The sequence below is a fragment of the Anolis sagrei genome, chromosome Y (genome assembly GCF_037176765.1).
Source record: "Anolis sagrei isolate rAnoSag1 chromosome Y, rAnoSag1.mat, whole genome shotgun sequence".
Lineage (NCBI taxonomy): Eukaryota > Metazoa > Chordata > Lepidosauria > Squamata > Dactyloidae > Anolis > Anolis sagrei.
The window spans coordinates 4,436,959-4,455,121 of NC_090035.1; the positions used below are offsets into that span (position 1 = coordinate 4,436,959).

Genomic DNA, 18,163 nt, shown 5'->3' on the forward strand with positions numbered 1-18,163 from the left:
AAGTACTTATGTGGAATTGCTCTACATTTCTGCAGCTGGTGTTTGCCTTAAAACAAACACTGCCCTCCATAAGGCCTAAAATTTCATAATATTTACATGGAGTTTAGACCCAAGTTAGAAATATTTATTTATTTATTTATTTATTTCTGTCGCTTCTACTCCGCCCTTCTCACCCCGAAGGATAACAACAATAAGACAAAATACCATAAATTAACAGAAACAACCATTCTTGCAAGGCAAAAACAACCATAAAACCAGTAAAACCAATAAAACCAATACAAACCATTTCTCCTCACTGACGGTCAGCGTTTTGCAATCTCATAGTTCAAATTCCAATTCCACAATTGTCAGTCCTGTCAGTCCTATCCATCTGGTTGTCCATATCTAGTTGTCAGATTGCCCGAAGGCCTGGTCCCACAACCACGTCTTTACCTTCCTCCTGAAGGAGAGGAGGGATGTTGATGCCCTAATTTTCCCCAGTAGTGAGTTCCACAGGTGAGGGGCCACCACTGAGAAGGCCCTGCTCCTCGTCCCCACCAATCTCACTTGAGATAGCGCTGGGGTCGAGAGCAGGGCCTCCCCAGATGATCTCAAATTCCAGGGTGGGACGTAGAGGGAGATACGTTCGGACAGATATGCTGGACCGGAAGCGTAAAGGGTTTCGTAGGTCAAAACCAGCACCTTGAAGTGTGCTCGGAACTGGACCGGCAGCCAGTGGAACTGACACAGCAGGGGGGTGGTGTGCTCCCTGTATGACACTCCGGTGAGCAATCTGGCTGCCGCTCACTGGACCAGTTGAAGTTTCTGAACAGTCTTCAAGGGCAACCCCACATAGGGTGTGTTGCAGTAGTCTATTCGGGATGTAACAAGATCGTGGACCACTGTGGCCAGATCAGACTTCCCTGCTTGCTTGCTTCCGTGTGTTTAACTTTGTTGTTTTGTTTATTTACATTTTTTTTCTCTTCAAGACACACAGTACCGGGGAATAATACATTGGCAGCCTTTCCCAATCCAAATATTGCCTCATGGTCTTTGAACTGAATTTCTAGTAGTCATAATTAGCATGGTATCTGGAGGATCGCATTGCTACAACTCATGGTTGTAGAGGCTACTTAACACTAAATGTATGGTATAAAACTTGCTTGAAGTCACTGTCAGCCCATTGTATGCTAATCAAGGTGGTCAGTTGAAAAGATTCACACCTAGCCCAACTTACAAAAGCCTTTTGTCTCACCCTGGTCATTCCACAGATATATAAACCCCTTTATCCCAGCTCCAGCAGACCTCTGAGGATGCTTGCCATAGATGCAGGCGAAACGTCAGGAGAAATGCCTCTAGAACATGGCCATATAGCCCGAAAAAACCCACAAGAACTGAGTGATTCCGGCCATGAAAGCCTTCGACAATACATTGCTTGAAGTCATTTGGGTGAATCCTGAAATGAATGTAAAATCATTCCAGACTCTGGGTTGTTGTGAGTTTTCTGGGCTGTATGGTCATATTCCCGAAGCATTTTTTCCTGACGTTTCTCCTGCATCTATGGCATCCTCAGAGGTTGTGAGAACTGTTGGAAACAAGGAAAGTAAGGTTTTATATATCTGTGGAATGTCCAGGGTGAGAGAAAGAACTCTTGTCTGTTGGAGGTAGGTGTAAATGTTTCAATTGGCCGCCTTGATCAGCATTTGACGGCCTAGCTGTTTCAAGGTTGACTACTTACAGCCTGGAGATAGGGCCTTCTTGGTGGTGGCCCCACGACTCTGGAACTCCCTCCCCAAGGACGTCAGGCAGGCTCCAACGTTGGCAGTCTTTAGAAGGAGCTTGAAAACGTGGATGTTCCAGTGTGCCTTCCCAGAATAAGCAATCCTAAGCAATACATTCTAAATGCACTTTACGAGAGACTTAGAATTGTCTGCATGCCCACCTGTCCCAAAAATATCCCTCCTATTTTCCCTTGGACATACCCAGCATTTTAAAAATTTTAATTCTTACATTTGGCCCTGCCACAGGTTTTTAAAATGTGTCGTGTTATTATTGTATTGTTTTTGCTTTTATGAGTTATTTATTGTTGTTTTGTTGTTGTTATGTTTTATGATGTATTTGTGCTCGGCCTCTTGTAAGCCGCACCGAGTCCTGCGGGAGATGGTAGCGGGGTATAAATAAAGGTTTATTATTATTTATTATGGGAGAATCCTTTGTTGGGAGTTGATTAGCTATCCTGATTGTTTCTGGTCTGGAATTCCCTTGTTTTTGGGTGTTCTTTAATTACTGTTATGATTTTAGAGGTTTTTTTGTACTGGTAGCCAGATTTTGCTCATTTTCATGGTTTATTTACAGTATTTGTATACTGTACAAATACAAAGTCCCCCCCCCCCCGAGGGGGACTCAAAGTGGTTTCTTCATTTCTGTTGAAATTGTCCACATGCTTGTGGATTTCAGTGGCTTCTTTGTGTAGTCTCACATGGTGGTTGTGGGTGTGGTCCAGCATTTCTGTGTTCTTAAATAATGTGCTGTGTCCAAGTTGGTCCATCAAATGCATTCACACCTACCCCAAACAGACCCTGGACATTCCACAGATATATCAGCCTCAGTTTCCTAGATTCCAACAGACCTCACAACCTCTGAGAATGCCTGCCATAGATGCAGGGAAAACGTTAGGAGAGAATGCTTCAGGAGCATGGTCATACAGCCCGGAAAACTCACAACAACCCAGTGATTCTGGCCGTGAAAACCTTCGACAATACATTTGAGGTTCATTTGAAAGAAATATTATCCTCTAAGGAAGACTTTAATTCATTCCTGGAACACTTAATATCTTAAAACCGCATCGAGTCCTTCGGGAGATTTTGCGGGGTATAAATAAAGTTAATGATGATAATAATAATAATAATAATAATAATAATAATAATAATAATACTCTGAGCTATGTGCAAGAATGAACTTTTTTAGATAAGGTCAAAACTTGTTAGTGTCTTAAATGTTCCTTGTATTTCTCTAGGAATCATACCGCCAGATCATGAAGATGAGGCCCAAAGATTTGAAGAAGAGATTGATGGTGAAGTTTCGAGGAGAAGAAGGCTTGGATTACGGCGGAGTGGCAAGGTATTGCAAATATTGCAGAAACAATATTCAGGGAAATTTGTTTCCTTTGCCATCTTATACTGAATGCACAAGGAGCTAATGGTAGCCAATGATTTTTTGCTGCAAGGGTGAGCTTATGCAAGCCCCGGATTTGTGCACCGGTAGAAAGGTAGGAACTCCACTGCCAGAATTGAGGTTTTGCCTCTCAGCCAAACCCCGAAGTGTGTCTGGTCGTCATTTGTGTGTATGTGCTTTCGAGTCATTTTCTTAGGCAAGCAACATTCAGAGGCAGTTTTGCCAGTTCTTCTCCTGAAACATGACCCCCTGGTATTTGTTGGCGGTCTCCCATTTAAAGACTAACCAGGGCTGACTCTGCTTAATTCCCAAGATCAAACTGGATCTGGAGCATTTCAGGTATTTCTGTCCATTAGCCATGTGGCTTATTAAAAGAAAACAGAACTTCCAAGTTCGCTTCTTTTCTGGGAAACAAGCTAATGTAAGACTAATCACAATTTGTCCACTTTCAAACAATGCTGCACTTTGCTATTAATATAAAATACATGGCCAAAGCTTCCATTTTTCCTCAGGTGTACTGGATTGAGGAGCAAGAGAAAGCAAAGCTCTCACAGACCTAAAGCTTCTTGGAGACCTTCTGTCATATTATTAAACTGGCATAGATTTAGCCTTAGCAACCTAAAAATAAGAATACAGCAGAATTGACAAGAAGCAACTGGAAAAGCTGATACAATACGAGGATTTAAAGATCGAACTGCAAAAACACTGGCACAAGCCAGTCAAGGTGGTCCCAGTGGTGATAGGCACACTGGGTACAGTGCCTAAAGTCCTTGACCTGCACTTAAACACAATCGGTGATGACAAAATTACCACCTGTCAGCTGCAAAGGCCACCCTACTTTGATCTGCACACATTATTTGCCAATACATGTATTATGTATTAAATAATAATAGTAAAGGTGGTCCCAGTGGTGATCAGCACACTGAGTGCAGTGCCTAAAGACCTTGGCCTGCACTTAAAAATTACCATCTGTCGACTGCAAAAGGCCACCCTACTTGGATCAGCACACATTATTTGCCAATACATCACATAGTCCTAGACACTTGGGAAGTGTCCAACGTGTGATCCAATACAGCAGCCAGCATAGTAATCTTTGCTTGCTGTGTACTAATCTTGTTATGTATGAAATAATAGTAGTAAAGGTGGTCCCAGTGGTGATCAGCACACTGGGTGCAGTGCCTAAAGACTTTGGCCTGCACTTAAAAACAATTGATGCTGACAAAATTACCATCTGTCAGCTGCAAAAGGCCACCCTAGTTTCATCTGCACACATTATTTGCCGATACATCACATAGTCCTAGACACTTGGGAAATGTCCTACATGTGATCCAATACAGCAGCCAGCATAGTAATCTTGTTTGTTGTGTACTAATCTTGTCATGTATCAAATAATAATAGTAAAGGTGGTCCCAAGTGGTGATCGGCAACTGGGTGCAGTGCCTAAAGACCTTGGCCTGCACTTAAAAACAATCGATGCCGACAAAATTACCATCTGTCGGCTGCAAAAGGCCACCCTACTTGGATCAGTACACATGATTTGCCAATACATCACATAGTCCTAGACACTTGGGAAGTGTCCACTGTGTGATCCAATACAACAGCCAACATAGTGATCTTTGTTTGCTGTGTACTAATCTTGTTATGTATGAAATAATAATAGTAAAGGTGGTCCCAGTGGTGATCGGCACACTGGGTGTAGTGCCTAAAGACCTTGGCCTGCACTTAAAAACAATCAACGCTGACAAAATTACCATCTGTCAGCTGCAAAAGGCCACCCTACTTGGATTTGCATTAATTATTTGCCGATACATCACATAGTCCCAGACACTTGGGAAATATTTGACATGTGATCCAATACAACAGCAAGCATTGCGATCTTGTTTGCTGTGTACTAATTTTGTTGTGTATAAAATAACAACAACAATAATAATAGCCATAAGGAGAGGTGGGTAATTATTGTTGTTATTGTGTTGTTCTTCTTCCCAACTTCTGGTGTGTTGGATTGCCAGCCAACATAGAAATCACAACTTCTTACTGAAACAAAAGCAGAAAAAATGTTCAAAATAGTCAAAACGTTTGCATTTCAATTGACTCAGTCAGCACTGAAGTTATATAGACTTGTAACGGGCCAGTATGTGTGTTCCCTTTGGAGATGTGTAGCCTTGAAAGCGTATACATCCGTGGTGGGAATTGTGCCTCCTTCAGCGGTCCTAGTCAGCATATTTGGTGACTCAAAATGCTGGGAGTTGCCATTCGGCAGTGTTTGGAGGGCTACGCAGCCGCTCCAAACTCTGGTGCTCATCCTGTCCATGCCAGTTGGCTCTCCCACTCCAAACATTGCAGAGTCATGCTTAAGCTGGCATTCATCTTCATCCCAGCGTAAAATTAAATCCTTTGGGAGGATCTGCCTAAAACAGACAGGCACGCATGCAGACATTTTCTTTGTCCCTGTGCGGATAATCAGACTTATTTCTCAACCTTAGAAATAACGGAAAAGCTTACTTACTTACTTAGGCGATCCCTCATTGGACGAGTAAGATGGTCTTCCTTGATGACTATTTTTGTGGTTTTGTAGGTGGCTGTGGAGCCCTATTCTTGACCCACATCTTCTCCCACAGTGAAGGCATTGGTTTCCAGGTGGAAGGCGGTCCCGGTCGGGGTTGGCCTGACGCGCCTTCCTCCTGGCACGTTTCTCTCTTTCACCCTCCACTTGTGCCTCCTCGAATTCTGCAGCACTGCTGGTCACAGCTGACCTCCAGCTGGAGCGCTCAAGGGCCAGGGCTTCCCAGTTCTCCGTGTCTATGCCAGAGTTTTTAAGGTTGGCTTTGAGGCCATCTTTCAATCTCTTTTCCTGTCCACCAACATTCCGTTTTCCATTCTTAAGTTCGAATTAGAGCAACTGCTTTGGGAGATGGTGGTCAGGCATCCGGACAACGTGGCCGGTCCAGCGGAGTTGATGGCAGAGGACCATCGCTTCAATGCTGGTGGTCTTTGCTTCTTCCAGCACGCTGACGTTTGTCCGCTTGTGTTCCCAAGAGATTTGCAGGATTTTCTGGAGGCAGCGTTGATGGAATCGTTCCAGGAGTTGCATGTGACGTCTGTAGACAGTCCACGTCTCGCAGGCATATAGCAGGGTTGGGAGGACAATAGCTTTATAAACAAGCACCTTGGTCTCCCTACGGATGTCCCGGTCCTCAAACACTCTCTGCTTCATTTGGGAAAATGCTGCACTCGCAGAGCTCAGGCGGTGTTGTATTTCGGTGTCGATGTTGACTGTGGTGGAGAGGTGGCTGCCAAGGGAGCGGAAATGGTCAACATTTTCTAATGTTACACCATTAAGTTGTATCTCTGGCATTGGGGAGGGGATGGCTGGTGTCTGCTGGAACAGCACCTTGGTTTTCCCGATGTTCAGTGACAGGCCAAGCTTCGTGTATGCTTCTGCGAAGGTGTTTAGAGTGGCTTGTAGATCTTCTTCTGAATGCGCACAGACGACATTGTCATCAGCATACTGGAGTTCTATAACAGATGTTGTTGTATCCTTGGTTTTGGCTTTCAGTCTGCTGAGGTTAAACACCTTGCCATCTGTCCAATAGATTATTTCCACTCCGGTGGGAAGCTTCCCGTCAACAAGGTGAAGTATCATAACAATGAAGATGGAGAATAAAGTTGGGGCAATAACACATACCTGTTTAACACATCCCTGTCCTTTCAATTAATGTAGAACAGGCATGGGTAAACTTGGGCCCTCCCTCCAGAAGTTGTGGACTTCAACTCCCACAATTCCTAACAGCCGGTAGGCTGTTAGGAATTGTGGGAGTTGTAGTCCACAACTCCTGGAGGGAGTGCCCAAGTTTGCCCATGCCTGTTGTAGAACTTGCTGCATTCCTCCCAGCGATGTGCCTGTGTTTTGTCCCGGGATCCTCTTGTAACGTTGCTCGCTTCCTTGCCTCTGAGCTATTGTTTCCTGGGCTTGGCAGCTCTTCCAAGGGCTCAGGGCGTCAGCAGCTAAAATCACCCTGAGTAAGGCTGTTTTTTGTCTCGCTCCGCTGATATATCCCCTAATCTTAAACACTCTAGACAAAATTCTTCCCGTCTGAGAGCGCTTCCTTTTTGACCTCTCCCTTGTCATCACTGGCATGTTGCAAGAGTTTCTTTATCTTGTCTGCGCTTTAGAGCTGTCTAGACAGTTGCTGAATCCGCTGGGGCTGGCTTAGCCAAATGTCTCCTCTTGAGCTTCAGGGGGATCCTCATTGGGCAATTAAGCTCCCTTATTATCTCAGGGTAATAACTCTCGACATACCATGACTACTGTCGCACGGAAGTGTGTCAGTCACCTTTTTTCCCCCTTAGAAACTTAACTTCCCATAAAAAGTGTTCATTCCTTTGCGTTTAGCTTTTGCCTTTTTTATCAGTTGCATCTAAGCCAGGTATGGGCAAACCCTTGGGTTCACTTCTTAGGCCCTCCTCTCTCTCACCACCCTATCCTTCCTTCTTCTCTGTAACACTCAGAGCTTCCGGACCCAGCTATCATGCTATCACTGGCGCATCTACACTGTAGAATTAATCCAGTTTAATCTAATAAATCTAAACAGTTCAGGACCTGCCTGTCTTCATGACTGCATCCTCCCCTATGAGCCCACACAGTCCTTAAGATCTTCCGGGGATGCTCTTCACTCGCTCCCACCCCCGTCTCAGGCGCTGTTGGTGAGGACGACAGAAAGGGCATTCTCGGTGGTGGCCCCTTGTTTCTGGAACTCCCTCCCCAGGGAGATTAGGCTGGCACCCTCCCTATCCACATTCCGTAAGGAACTTTTGTTGTGCATTCGACTGACGACTCCTTTGACAGATGGTCTCTAACCATGACCTGAGTTCAAGTTCCTATATTTGATTACTACACTTTTAAGTTAAGCTGAAGTCATCCTGTTTAATTGCTCTATTCCTATGCTACTATACGCTCTATCCACCTTATTGACTAGACTATTCTTTAACTCGTTCACACATTGGCCCCCTCTCCCCAAAAAATGAGACTTGAGGTATTTCTGTTGTGGCTTATGATGCTTGTTTATTATTGTTTGTGATGATGCTGTTTTTATGCTATTTTAATATGTTATTCTTCTATTTTTAATTGTACGTTGACTTGGACTTGGCCCCATGTAAGCCGTCCCGAGTCCCTTCAGGGAGATGGAGGCAGGGTAGAAAAATAAACTACTACTACTACTACTACTACTCCTACTACTACTTTTTCTTCTTCTCTCTTTCCTTCCTCCTTCTCTCCTTCCCTCCCTCTCATCCTCCTTCCTTCCCTTTTACCTGTTCGTCCTTCTCTCCCTCTTTTTCCTTCCTTTCCATTTGTCTGCCTTCTCTCTTTCCTCCTTCTCCTCCGTCTTTCTCCCTTCCTCCATTCCCTTCCACTCTTTCCTCCTTCCTTCCTTCTCTCTTTCCTTCCTTTTTCCCTCCCTCCCCTCTTTCCATCTTCCCTTCCACCCTTTTGTCTTTCCCTCCCTTTTATCTTTCCTTCCTTCTCTCTTTTCTTCCTCCTTACTTCCCTCTTTCTCCTTCCATCCTTCCCTTCCATCCTTTCACCCTCTTCCCTCCCTTCCTCTCTCTCCTTCCATCCATCCATCCATTGTGTCTTTCCTTCCTTCTCTCTTTCCTTTATCCTTCCTTTCCTTCCATCCACTTTTTCCTTCCTTCTTCCCTTTCTTGCATTGTACCCTTTCATCCTTCCTCTTTTTCCTTCTTGTTTTCCTTCCTTCCATCCATCCTTTCCTTCTACCCTTTCATCCTTCCATCTTGTCTTTTTCTTCCCTCTTTCCTCCCTCTTTTCCTTTCTCCTTCCCTCTCTTCCTCCCTCCTTCCTTCCCTTTCACCCTTCTACCCCTCTTTCTCCTTCCTTCCTTCCCTTTTGGCTTCCTTCTCTCTTTCCTTCCTCTCTTCCTCCCCCTCTCCCTTCTTTCCATCCTTCCCTTCCACTCTTTTGTCTTTCCTTCCTTCTCTCTTTCCTTCCTTCTTACCTCCCTCTTTCTCCTTCCACTCTTTCGTCCTTTCTTCCTTCCCTCTTTCCTCCCTCTCTCCCTCTTTCTCCTTCCTTCCATTGGGTCTTTCCTTCCTTCCCTCTTTCCTTTATCCTTCTCTTCCTTCCATCCTCTTTTTTCCTTCCTCATTCCCTTCCTTCCATCATTCCCTTCCACCCTTTCATCCTTCCTTCCTTCCCTTTTGTCTTTCCCTCCTTCTGTCTTTCCTTTATCCTTCCTTTCCTTCCATTTTTTGTCTTTTTCCTTCTTCCTTACCTTCCTTCCATCCTTCCCTTCTACCCTTTCATACTTCCCCTTTGTCTTTTTCTTCCCTCTTCCCTCCCTCCTTCCCTCGCTTCCTCTTTCTCCTCCCTTCCTTTTTCTCTCTCTTCCTTTATTCTTCCCTTCCTCCCTTCATTTCTTCCCTCTTTTTCCTTCCTCCTTCCCTTCCTTCCATCCTTCCTCTTTCCTTCCTCCTTCCTCCTCGTTTGTCTTCCCTTCCTTCCCTCTTTCCTCCCTCTTTTCCTCTCTTCATTTTTCTCTTTCCATCCTTCAATTCCTTCCTTTTGTCCTTCCTTCCATCTCTCTTTCCTTCCTCCTTCCCTTCCTTCCATCACTGGGCATCTAGTCCTAGCAGGGAGTGCTAGTTAGGAAGTTTGCCCAGGCCTGATCTAAGCACTACTTGGGAGATTTCTTCTTGTATTATTTACTATCATAGCATTTTCAACAAGAAAAAAAATATGGAGAAAGAGAGGAAGAGCATTAGTTCAAGTCCTCCCTTTTTAAACAGAGCCTTGCTGTGTGTAATAGCTAATTAACAGACCATCACTTGATAATGCAAAGTGACCTACTTTCTGTATGCTCTCATTGCAATGGGTTGGGAGCCAAAGAGTTCCCGTGCCAGCCAACGAGTGCTTGTACTTATTTTCCCAGGAGAGGCTAATCAAAGGAATAATAATGTCTTAATTTGTCACCATTTATCCAATTAACTCTGGAGACTTTTTTCCTTTGGAGATAGTTGTACTCCGTGAATAAGAGATTCCTGCTTTAATGGGCAGGCAAACTTTCGCTTTTGTACAAAATCTCTGCAGAATGTATAACACCTCCTATGCTTTCTCTTTTTTTTTACAGGGAGTGGTTATACCTATTGTGCCATGAAATGTTGAACCCATATTATGGACTTTTCCAGTACTCAACAGATAACATTTACATGCTGCAGATAAATCCAGACTCTTCTATCAATCCCGTAAGTATCATAAAACACGAATATTTGTACAGTTTGCTTGTGATGTGTATTAGGGAAACTATGGAAAATTTGGCAGGATACTAAAAGGAGCTCAAATGCTTCTTTGTGGCTTCGGAAATGGATTGTTCAGACAAAATCAACCCCTTTGAAGTGGAAAAGTCTCAAAAGCAGTGCTCCCAATTTGGAAGGAGATTGGGGGCCAAATATTCAATGAATTTGTACAATATAGTGGATACATCTTAAATTCCCAGGCTCATATTAAGTATTCAGACTACCGTATATACTTGAGTATAAACCGATCACTTCAGCCCTTTTTTAAGGCTGAAAAAGCTCCTTTGGGCTTATAATCAAGTCAGTCATTTATTATTTTACTATATTTCTTATTATTACTATTACATTTACATTATTTTACTCTATTATTATTTTATTACATTTCTTATTTTACTCTATTAGTATTACATTTATTATTTTACTCTATTTATTATTATTATTACATTATTATTTTACTCTATGCTATTACATTTATTATTTTACTCTATTATTAGTATTATATTTTTACTTTATTTTATTACATTTATTATTTTACTCGATTATTAGTATTACATTTTTTACTCTATGTTATTACATTTATTATTTTACTCTATTATTATTACATTTATTATTTTACTTTATTTATTATTATTATTACATTATTATTTTACTCTATGTTATTACATTTATTATTTTACTCTATTATTATTACATTTATTATTTTACTTTATTATTATTATTACATTATTATTTTACTCTATGTTATTACATTTATTATTTTACTCTATTATTATTACATTATTTTACTCTATTAATAGTATTACATTTATTATTTTACTCTATTATTATATTTTTATTTTACTCTATTTGTTGTTATTATTACTCTATTGTTATTTTACTCTATTGTTACTACATTTATTATTTTACTCTATTATTATTATTATTATTATTACATTTATTATTTTACTCTTTATTATTCTTGGAAGAATACGTAAGCACATTTACATTAAAGAAGTTTAGAATAATAGTTTAATCGGAGATGGACCGTCTTCTCTTAAATTACAGTTTTATTTATGTAAATATTCATAAATATTTCACCTACTGATGCTTTAATTAATGTAATTTTATTATTATTTTACTGTGTTATTACATTTATTATTTTACTCTATTATTAGTATTACATTTATTATTTTACTCTATGTTATTACATTTATTATTTTACTCTATTATTATTACATTATTATTTTATTCTATTTATTATTATATTTTTATTTTACTCTATAGTTATTATTATTTTACTATATTATTATTATTATTATTGTTACATTTATTATTTTACTCTATTATTCTTGGAAGAATATTATTATTATTTTACTCAGTTATTACATTTATTATTTTACTCTATTATTATTACATTATTATTACTCTATAGTTATTTTACTCTATTGTTACTACATTTATTATTTTACTCTATTATTATTATTATTACCTTTATTATTTTACTGGAAGAATACGTAAGCACATTTACATTAAAGAAGTTTAGAATAACGGTTTAATCAGAGATGGACCGTCTTCTCTTAAATTACAGTTTTATTTATGTAAATATTCATAAATATTTCACCTACTGATGCTTTAATTAACGTAATTTTATTGGTATTTTTATTTTGAAATTTACCAGTAGATGCTGCTTTTCCCACACTCGGCTTATACTCGGGTCAATACGTTTTCCCAGTTTGTTGTGGTAAAATTAGGTGCCTCGGCTTATACTCGAGTATATATGGTATATATACACTATATACAGCAAGACCTTCCTGTCAATCAGCTAATCTGCCATTTGCACATTGGGTTTCACAGTGCCTATGGTCTGAGTCCATTACAAGGGAATGGGATGACATAATTCCAGTTTTTCCCAGACATGCAAATTGCATAAGCCAGTGGTTCTCAACCTGGGGTCCCCAGATGTTTTTGGCCTACAACTCCCAGAAACCCAAGCCAGTTTACCAGCTGTTAGGATTTCTGGGAGTTGAAGGCCAAAAACATCTGGGGACCCCAGGTTGAGAACCACTGGCATAAGCCATTGTTCAAGGTCAGATCTTTAACTAAGATCTTCTTCTACACTGCCATACAAAATACACATTTATCTAATTTGAACTGTATTATATGGCAGTGTAGACTCAAATAATCCAGTTCAAAGCAAATAATAATAATCTGTTTTGATAATCTGGATTATATGATGGTGTAGAAGGGGCCCAGGTGTGAGGTCTGAGCTTTCCCTAGCTCAGTAGCCTTTATATATATATATATATTATGCGAATCTGTCCATTTCTATTTTCCAGTTGACCCCAAACAAAACTGTGGTGAAGGTAAGTAGGCCTAATATGTCTGAGGACCTTAAAGCATCGGCTGCTTGTAATGGATTAATTTGTAGAGCCTCGGCTTTTTCAGTCATGGAGTAATTGTGACTCTTCCTGTTCATTTCCTTTTTCGGTTCACCACTAAACGCTCATTGCATTGCTCACCTTAGAACCAGCCACTTCATCTTAACCGAAAGAAAATTCTTTACAGAACTGACTTCCTGTAGCAGCATTTCCTCAAAACACGTTGACTTCTTTGAAAGCGACCTTATTTTTCAAACTAACAACCTTCAGGGTGGTGCTTGGTGTGGGTTGGTTGCCCTAGGAAGCCATTGTTTCCTTGGGAAATGGCTGGCAACACATCCAGCCGATTGGCTCACATTTCTCTTACAAAACGAAGGGTGTTTGGCTGTTGTTTACGTTAAGGAAGAGGGCTGTTCTGACATCGTATAGACTAAAAGCAACTTCATTTTCAGAATGCTGATCCTTATATAACAAAATTTTATTGGGCGAGTGGGCTTTTTAACAAAAGACTCTCCTCATAAATGTACAGCAGAGTAACTTATCAGTAGCATAACCCAGCACTAGTAGCCCAAAGTGATAAAAAAAAACAAAAACACCTAGACCAATGTTATCTCTTCCATAGGAGGCTTTTCTTTATAGTGAAATAACATGGTTGCACTATTTACAAAAACAAGGTTTCCATAACACAAATTTCTTTACACTTCTTTCTTTGCTTCAACACTGGCTTTGCTCTCACAGAGCCTCTTCTCATACCATAGTTACACAGGAGCTTCACACAGTAGCTTTACACACTGCAGCCGTCACACTGGAGCATTCACACACGATGCCCTTCAACCTGGGACTTCTCTCACTGAAGCTTCTCACATCAGGCCTACTAACACACTGAGGCCTTCTCATACTGAGGGCTGTCTTGGACTGACACCTGTCTTCTACTAAGATGAACTAACACTAAGGCCTTTCTCCCACTTAGGCCTTCTCATACTGAGGGCTCTCTCTCAGACTGACATCTCTCTCCCACTGCGGTGAACTAACACTGAGGCATTCTCATACTGAGGGCTGTCTGGACTGACACCTACTAAGGCGAACTAACACTAAGGTCTTTCTCCCACTGAGGCATTCTCATTCTGAGGGCTGTCTGGACTGACACCTACTAAGGCGAACTAACACTGAGGCCTTTCTCCCACTGAGACCTTCTCATACTGAGGTCTGTCTCAGACTCTCTCTCCAACTGCAGTGAACTAACGCTGAGGTCTCTCATATTGAGGGCTCTTGGACTGACACCTTTCTTCCACTGAGGCGAACTAACACTGAGGCCTTTCTCCCACTGAGGCTTTCTCATACTGAGGGCTGTCTCAGACTGACACCTCTCTTCCACTGCGGTGAACTAACACTGAGGTCTCTTGGACTGACACCTTTCTTCCACTGAGACGAACTAACACTAAGGCCTTCCTCCCCCTGAGGCCTTCTCATACTGAGGGCTGTCTGAGACTGACATCTCTCTCCCACTGTGGTGAACTAACACTGAGGCCTTCTCATACTGAAGGCTATCTCGGACTGATACTTTTCTTCCACTGAGGCGAACTAACACTGAGGCCTTTCTCCCACTGAGGCTTTCTCATACTGAGGGCTGTCTCAGACTGACACCTCTCTCCCACTGTGGTGAACTAACACTGAGGTCTCTTGGACTGACACCTTTCTTCCACTGAGGCGAAGTAACACTGAGGCCTTTCTCCCACTGAGGCCTTCTCATACTGAGGGCTGTCTCAGACTGACACCTCTCTTCCACTGTGGTGAACTAACACTGAGGCCTTCTCATACTGAGGCCTAGTAACACACTGAGGCCTTTCTTCCACAGAGATTTCTCACAGACGGAGAGCTTATGCTTATGTAGAACTACTACAGCTTTTGCTTAGTCATTGCACCCATTTAACCCTTTCAGTGCTTGACTCACATTTTTGTAATTAAAAATACCTAGTTAGTTTTTAATATGTCTGACTAAATTGAGCCCTTCATACATAAAGTGGGAGGTAACTGCAGACTCCAGAAACACCCCAAACTCTGGAGAAGTGCAAAATATTTTGAAGAGGGTCCTGGGAGAATGAGTCATGATCCTGAGGAGCATCTCAAAAAATCTTTTCCAAGCAACATCTGTTCAAAGTGCTGATTTAGTCCAGGCATGTTGAACTTCGGCCCTACCTACCGGCTGTTAGGAATTGTGGGAGTTGAAGTCCAAAACATCTGGAGGGAGGGCCGAAGTTTGCCCATGCCTGATCTAAAGGCATACCTCTAACCACCAGATGTGTCATCATTGGGCTTCTCTTCTAGATAGTGAGTTCTTGGTCTTTTTGGCATTTCTTGCAGGATCATCTGTCTTACTTCCACTTCGTTGGTCGGATAATGGGTCTGGCTGTGTTCCACGGGCACTACATCAACGGAGGCTTCACCGTTCCTTTCTACAAGCAGCTTCTGGGAAAACCCATCCAATTATCTGATCTGGAATCAGTCGACCCAGAACTGCACAAGAGCTTAGTTTGGATTTTGTGAGTATTTGACTTGAAAAAATCAAAACCTGTGTCAGGTATCCTATTCTGAGTTGCCGATGCCTCCAATAATCCTGTCAACCCATTTTTTTAAAGCGTGCTACAGAATTAACATAATAAATAATACCCAACGAGTTGAAAGCATGGATTTTAAACTCATGTCCTGTGTTTTGGCCTCTGTCCTGTGTGATTACTATATATCTATATAAATAAAATGTAATGTTTTATTTATAAACCCCCGGTGGCGCAGTGGGTTAAAGCACTGAGCTGCTGAGCTTGTTGACCAAAAGGTCACAGGTTCGATTCCAGGGAGCGGCATGAGCTTCCGCAGTCAGCCCTAGCTTCTGCCAACCTAGCAGTTCGAAAACATGCAAATGTGAGTAGATCAATAGGTACCGCTCTGGCGGGAAGGTAACAGTGCTCCATGCAGTCATGCTGGCCACATGACCTTGGAGGTGTCTATGGACAACGCTGGCTCTTCGGCTTAGAAATGGAGATGACCACCACACCCCAGAGTCAGACATGACTGGACTTAATGTCAGGGGACAACCTTTACCTTAAAATGTAATGTTTGTTTGTGGGATTAACAGAACTCAAAAACTGCTGGACGAATTGACACCAAATTTGGACACAAGGCACCTAACAACCCAATGTATGTTCTTCACTCAAAAAAAATTGCTTTTGTCATTTGGGAGTTGTAGTTGCTGGGATTTATAGTTCACCTATAATCAAAGAGCATTCTGAACCCCACCAATGATGGAATCAAACCAGGCTTGGCACACAGTTCTCCCATGACCAACAGAAAATACTGGAAGGGTTTGGTGGGCAGTGTCCTTTGGTTTTGGAGTTGTAGTTCACCTACATATAGAGAGCACTGTGGACTCAAACAATGATGGATCTGGACCAAACTCTACATGAATACTCAATATGCCCAAATGTGAACACTGGTGGAGTTTGGGGAAAATAGAATCTTGACATTTGGGAGTTGTAGTTGCTGGGATTTATAGTTCACTTACAATCACAGAGCATTCTGAACCCCACCAACGATAGAATTGGGCCAAACCTCCCACACAGAACCCCCATATGGGCCACAGCAACGCGTGGCAGGGGATGGCTAGTATCTATATAAATAGAATCATAGAATCAAAGAGTTGGAAGAGACCTCATGGGCCATCCAGTCCAACCCCCTGCCAAGAAGCAGGAATATTGCATTCAAATCACCCCTGACAGATGGCCATCCAGCCTCTGCTTAAAAGCTTCCAAAGAACGAGCCTCCACCACACTCCGGGGCAGAGTTCCACTGCTGAACGGCTCTCACAGTCAGGAAGTGTAATGTTACAATAAAAATGTAATGTTTTATTGTAAAGTTACAATAAAAATGTAATGTTTGTTTGTGGGATGAACATAACTCATATACAACTGGACGAATGGACACTAAATTCGGACACAATACACCTATCAGGCCAACAAGTGACCATCACTCATAAAACACTGAAAAACACAGTGAAAGAGATTTAAAAGCCAAAACACAAAAATTACATTACAACGCATGCGCAAAACCACATATATACACATATACACAGACTGGGCCACAGCAACGTGTGGCAGGGGATGGCTAGTGTTAACAAAAAAACAAATAGCGTAATCCATTTGGCAACAAACACGGCTAATAAAACACAGTTGAGTCACTGAGGGCCCAGATACACAACCCATGCATTATGTAAAATGTGATTCAAAAGATCTCTCCCTGGTGCCCTGTTCTTTCAGGCAGCTTCTCAGCCTCATGCTGTCCAAATATTTAGTTAGGAACATTGCTGGGTGTGTCCTGGTAGGAGCAGGAATGACTTGCATACTTTGGATTTGTTTTTGACAGAGAGAATGATATTACTCCAGTTTTGGACCATACGTTCTGTGTGGAGCACAATGCGTTTGGCAGGATTCTACAGCATGAGCTCAAACCAAATGGGAGGAACGTCTCTGTCACGGAGGAGAACAAGAAAGAATACGTCAGGTATCTGTGGCAAAGAAGACATTTTCCTCTTCAACAGCAACGTCCAGTCGAAAACACATTGCATCTTCTGTTTTTTTAAAATATATATATATTTCTTTTCATGTGTTTTTCAGGTTGTACGTTAACTGGAGGTTCATGAGAGGGATTGAGGCCCAGTTCTTGGCTCTTCAGAAAGGCTTTAATGAACTTATTCCACAACATCTACTGAAGCCTTTTGACCAGAAGGAGCTCGAGGTACTGGGCACACCATTTGTATTCGTTTTTTATTCATGGGACCAGTGAAAGTGAAACCAAGAGGGACACACTCCAGTTCCCTACACAGAACTCCCATGACTCCATAGCATTCAGCTACACAGTGGGAGGCTTCTCTCATGTCCCTGTTTGGGGAGCTGGAGCTGACAGAGGGAGCTCATCCATCTCTCCTCAGATGCGAACCTGCAACCTGTCAGTCCTACCAGCACAGGGGTTTAACCCACTGAGCCACCGAGGACTCCTATTATTAGTAATATTATATGTAATATAAATAAATATAATATGATTTTATAATTATATATTTTATATTACATGTAATATTACTAATAATATTACAACATAATTGTATAGTACAATATAATGATCTATAGTGCTGATATTGTACTGTGCTTATGATATAATGTATTGTGTGTGTGTGTGTATATTTATGTGTATATATATATGTGTGTGTGTGTGTGTGTATATGTGTGTGTGTGTGTGTGTGTGTGTGTGTGTATATATGTATGTATGTATATGTGTATATATATATATATATATAT

The 18,163-nt window shown here is 41.6% G+C and overlaps 1 protein-coding gene across 2 annotated transcripts in view; it reads left to right on the forward strand.

Moving 5' to 3' along the window:
• Positions 1-18,163, forward strand: part of LOC132780009 (E3 ubiquitin-protein ligase SMURF1) — a 107,570-nt gene that overhangs the window by 79,292 nt on the left and 10,115 nt on the right. For both annotated transcript variants that reach the window (XM_067462223.1, XM_067462224.1), the window contains exons 11-15: positions 2,996-3,099; positions 10,299-10,413; positions 15,183-15,361; positions 17,235-17,372; positions 17,486-17,606. In XM_067462223.1, the coding sequence (XP_067318324.1) occupies positions 2,996-3,099; positions 10,299-10,413; positions 15,183-15,361; positions 17,235-17,372; positions 17,486-17,606 (657 nt within the window). The remainder of the gene's footprint in view (positions 1-2,995; positions 3,100-10,298; positions 10,414-15,182; positions 15,362-17,234; positions 17,373-17,485; positions 17,607-18,163) is intronic.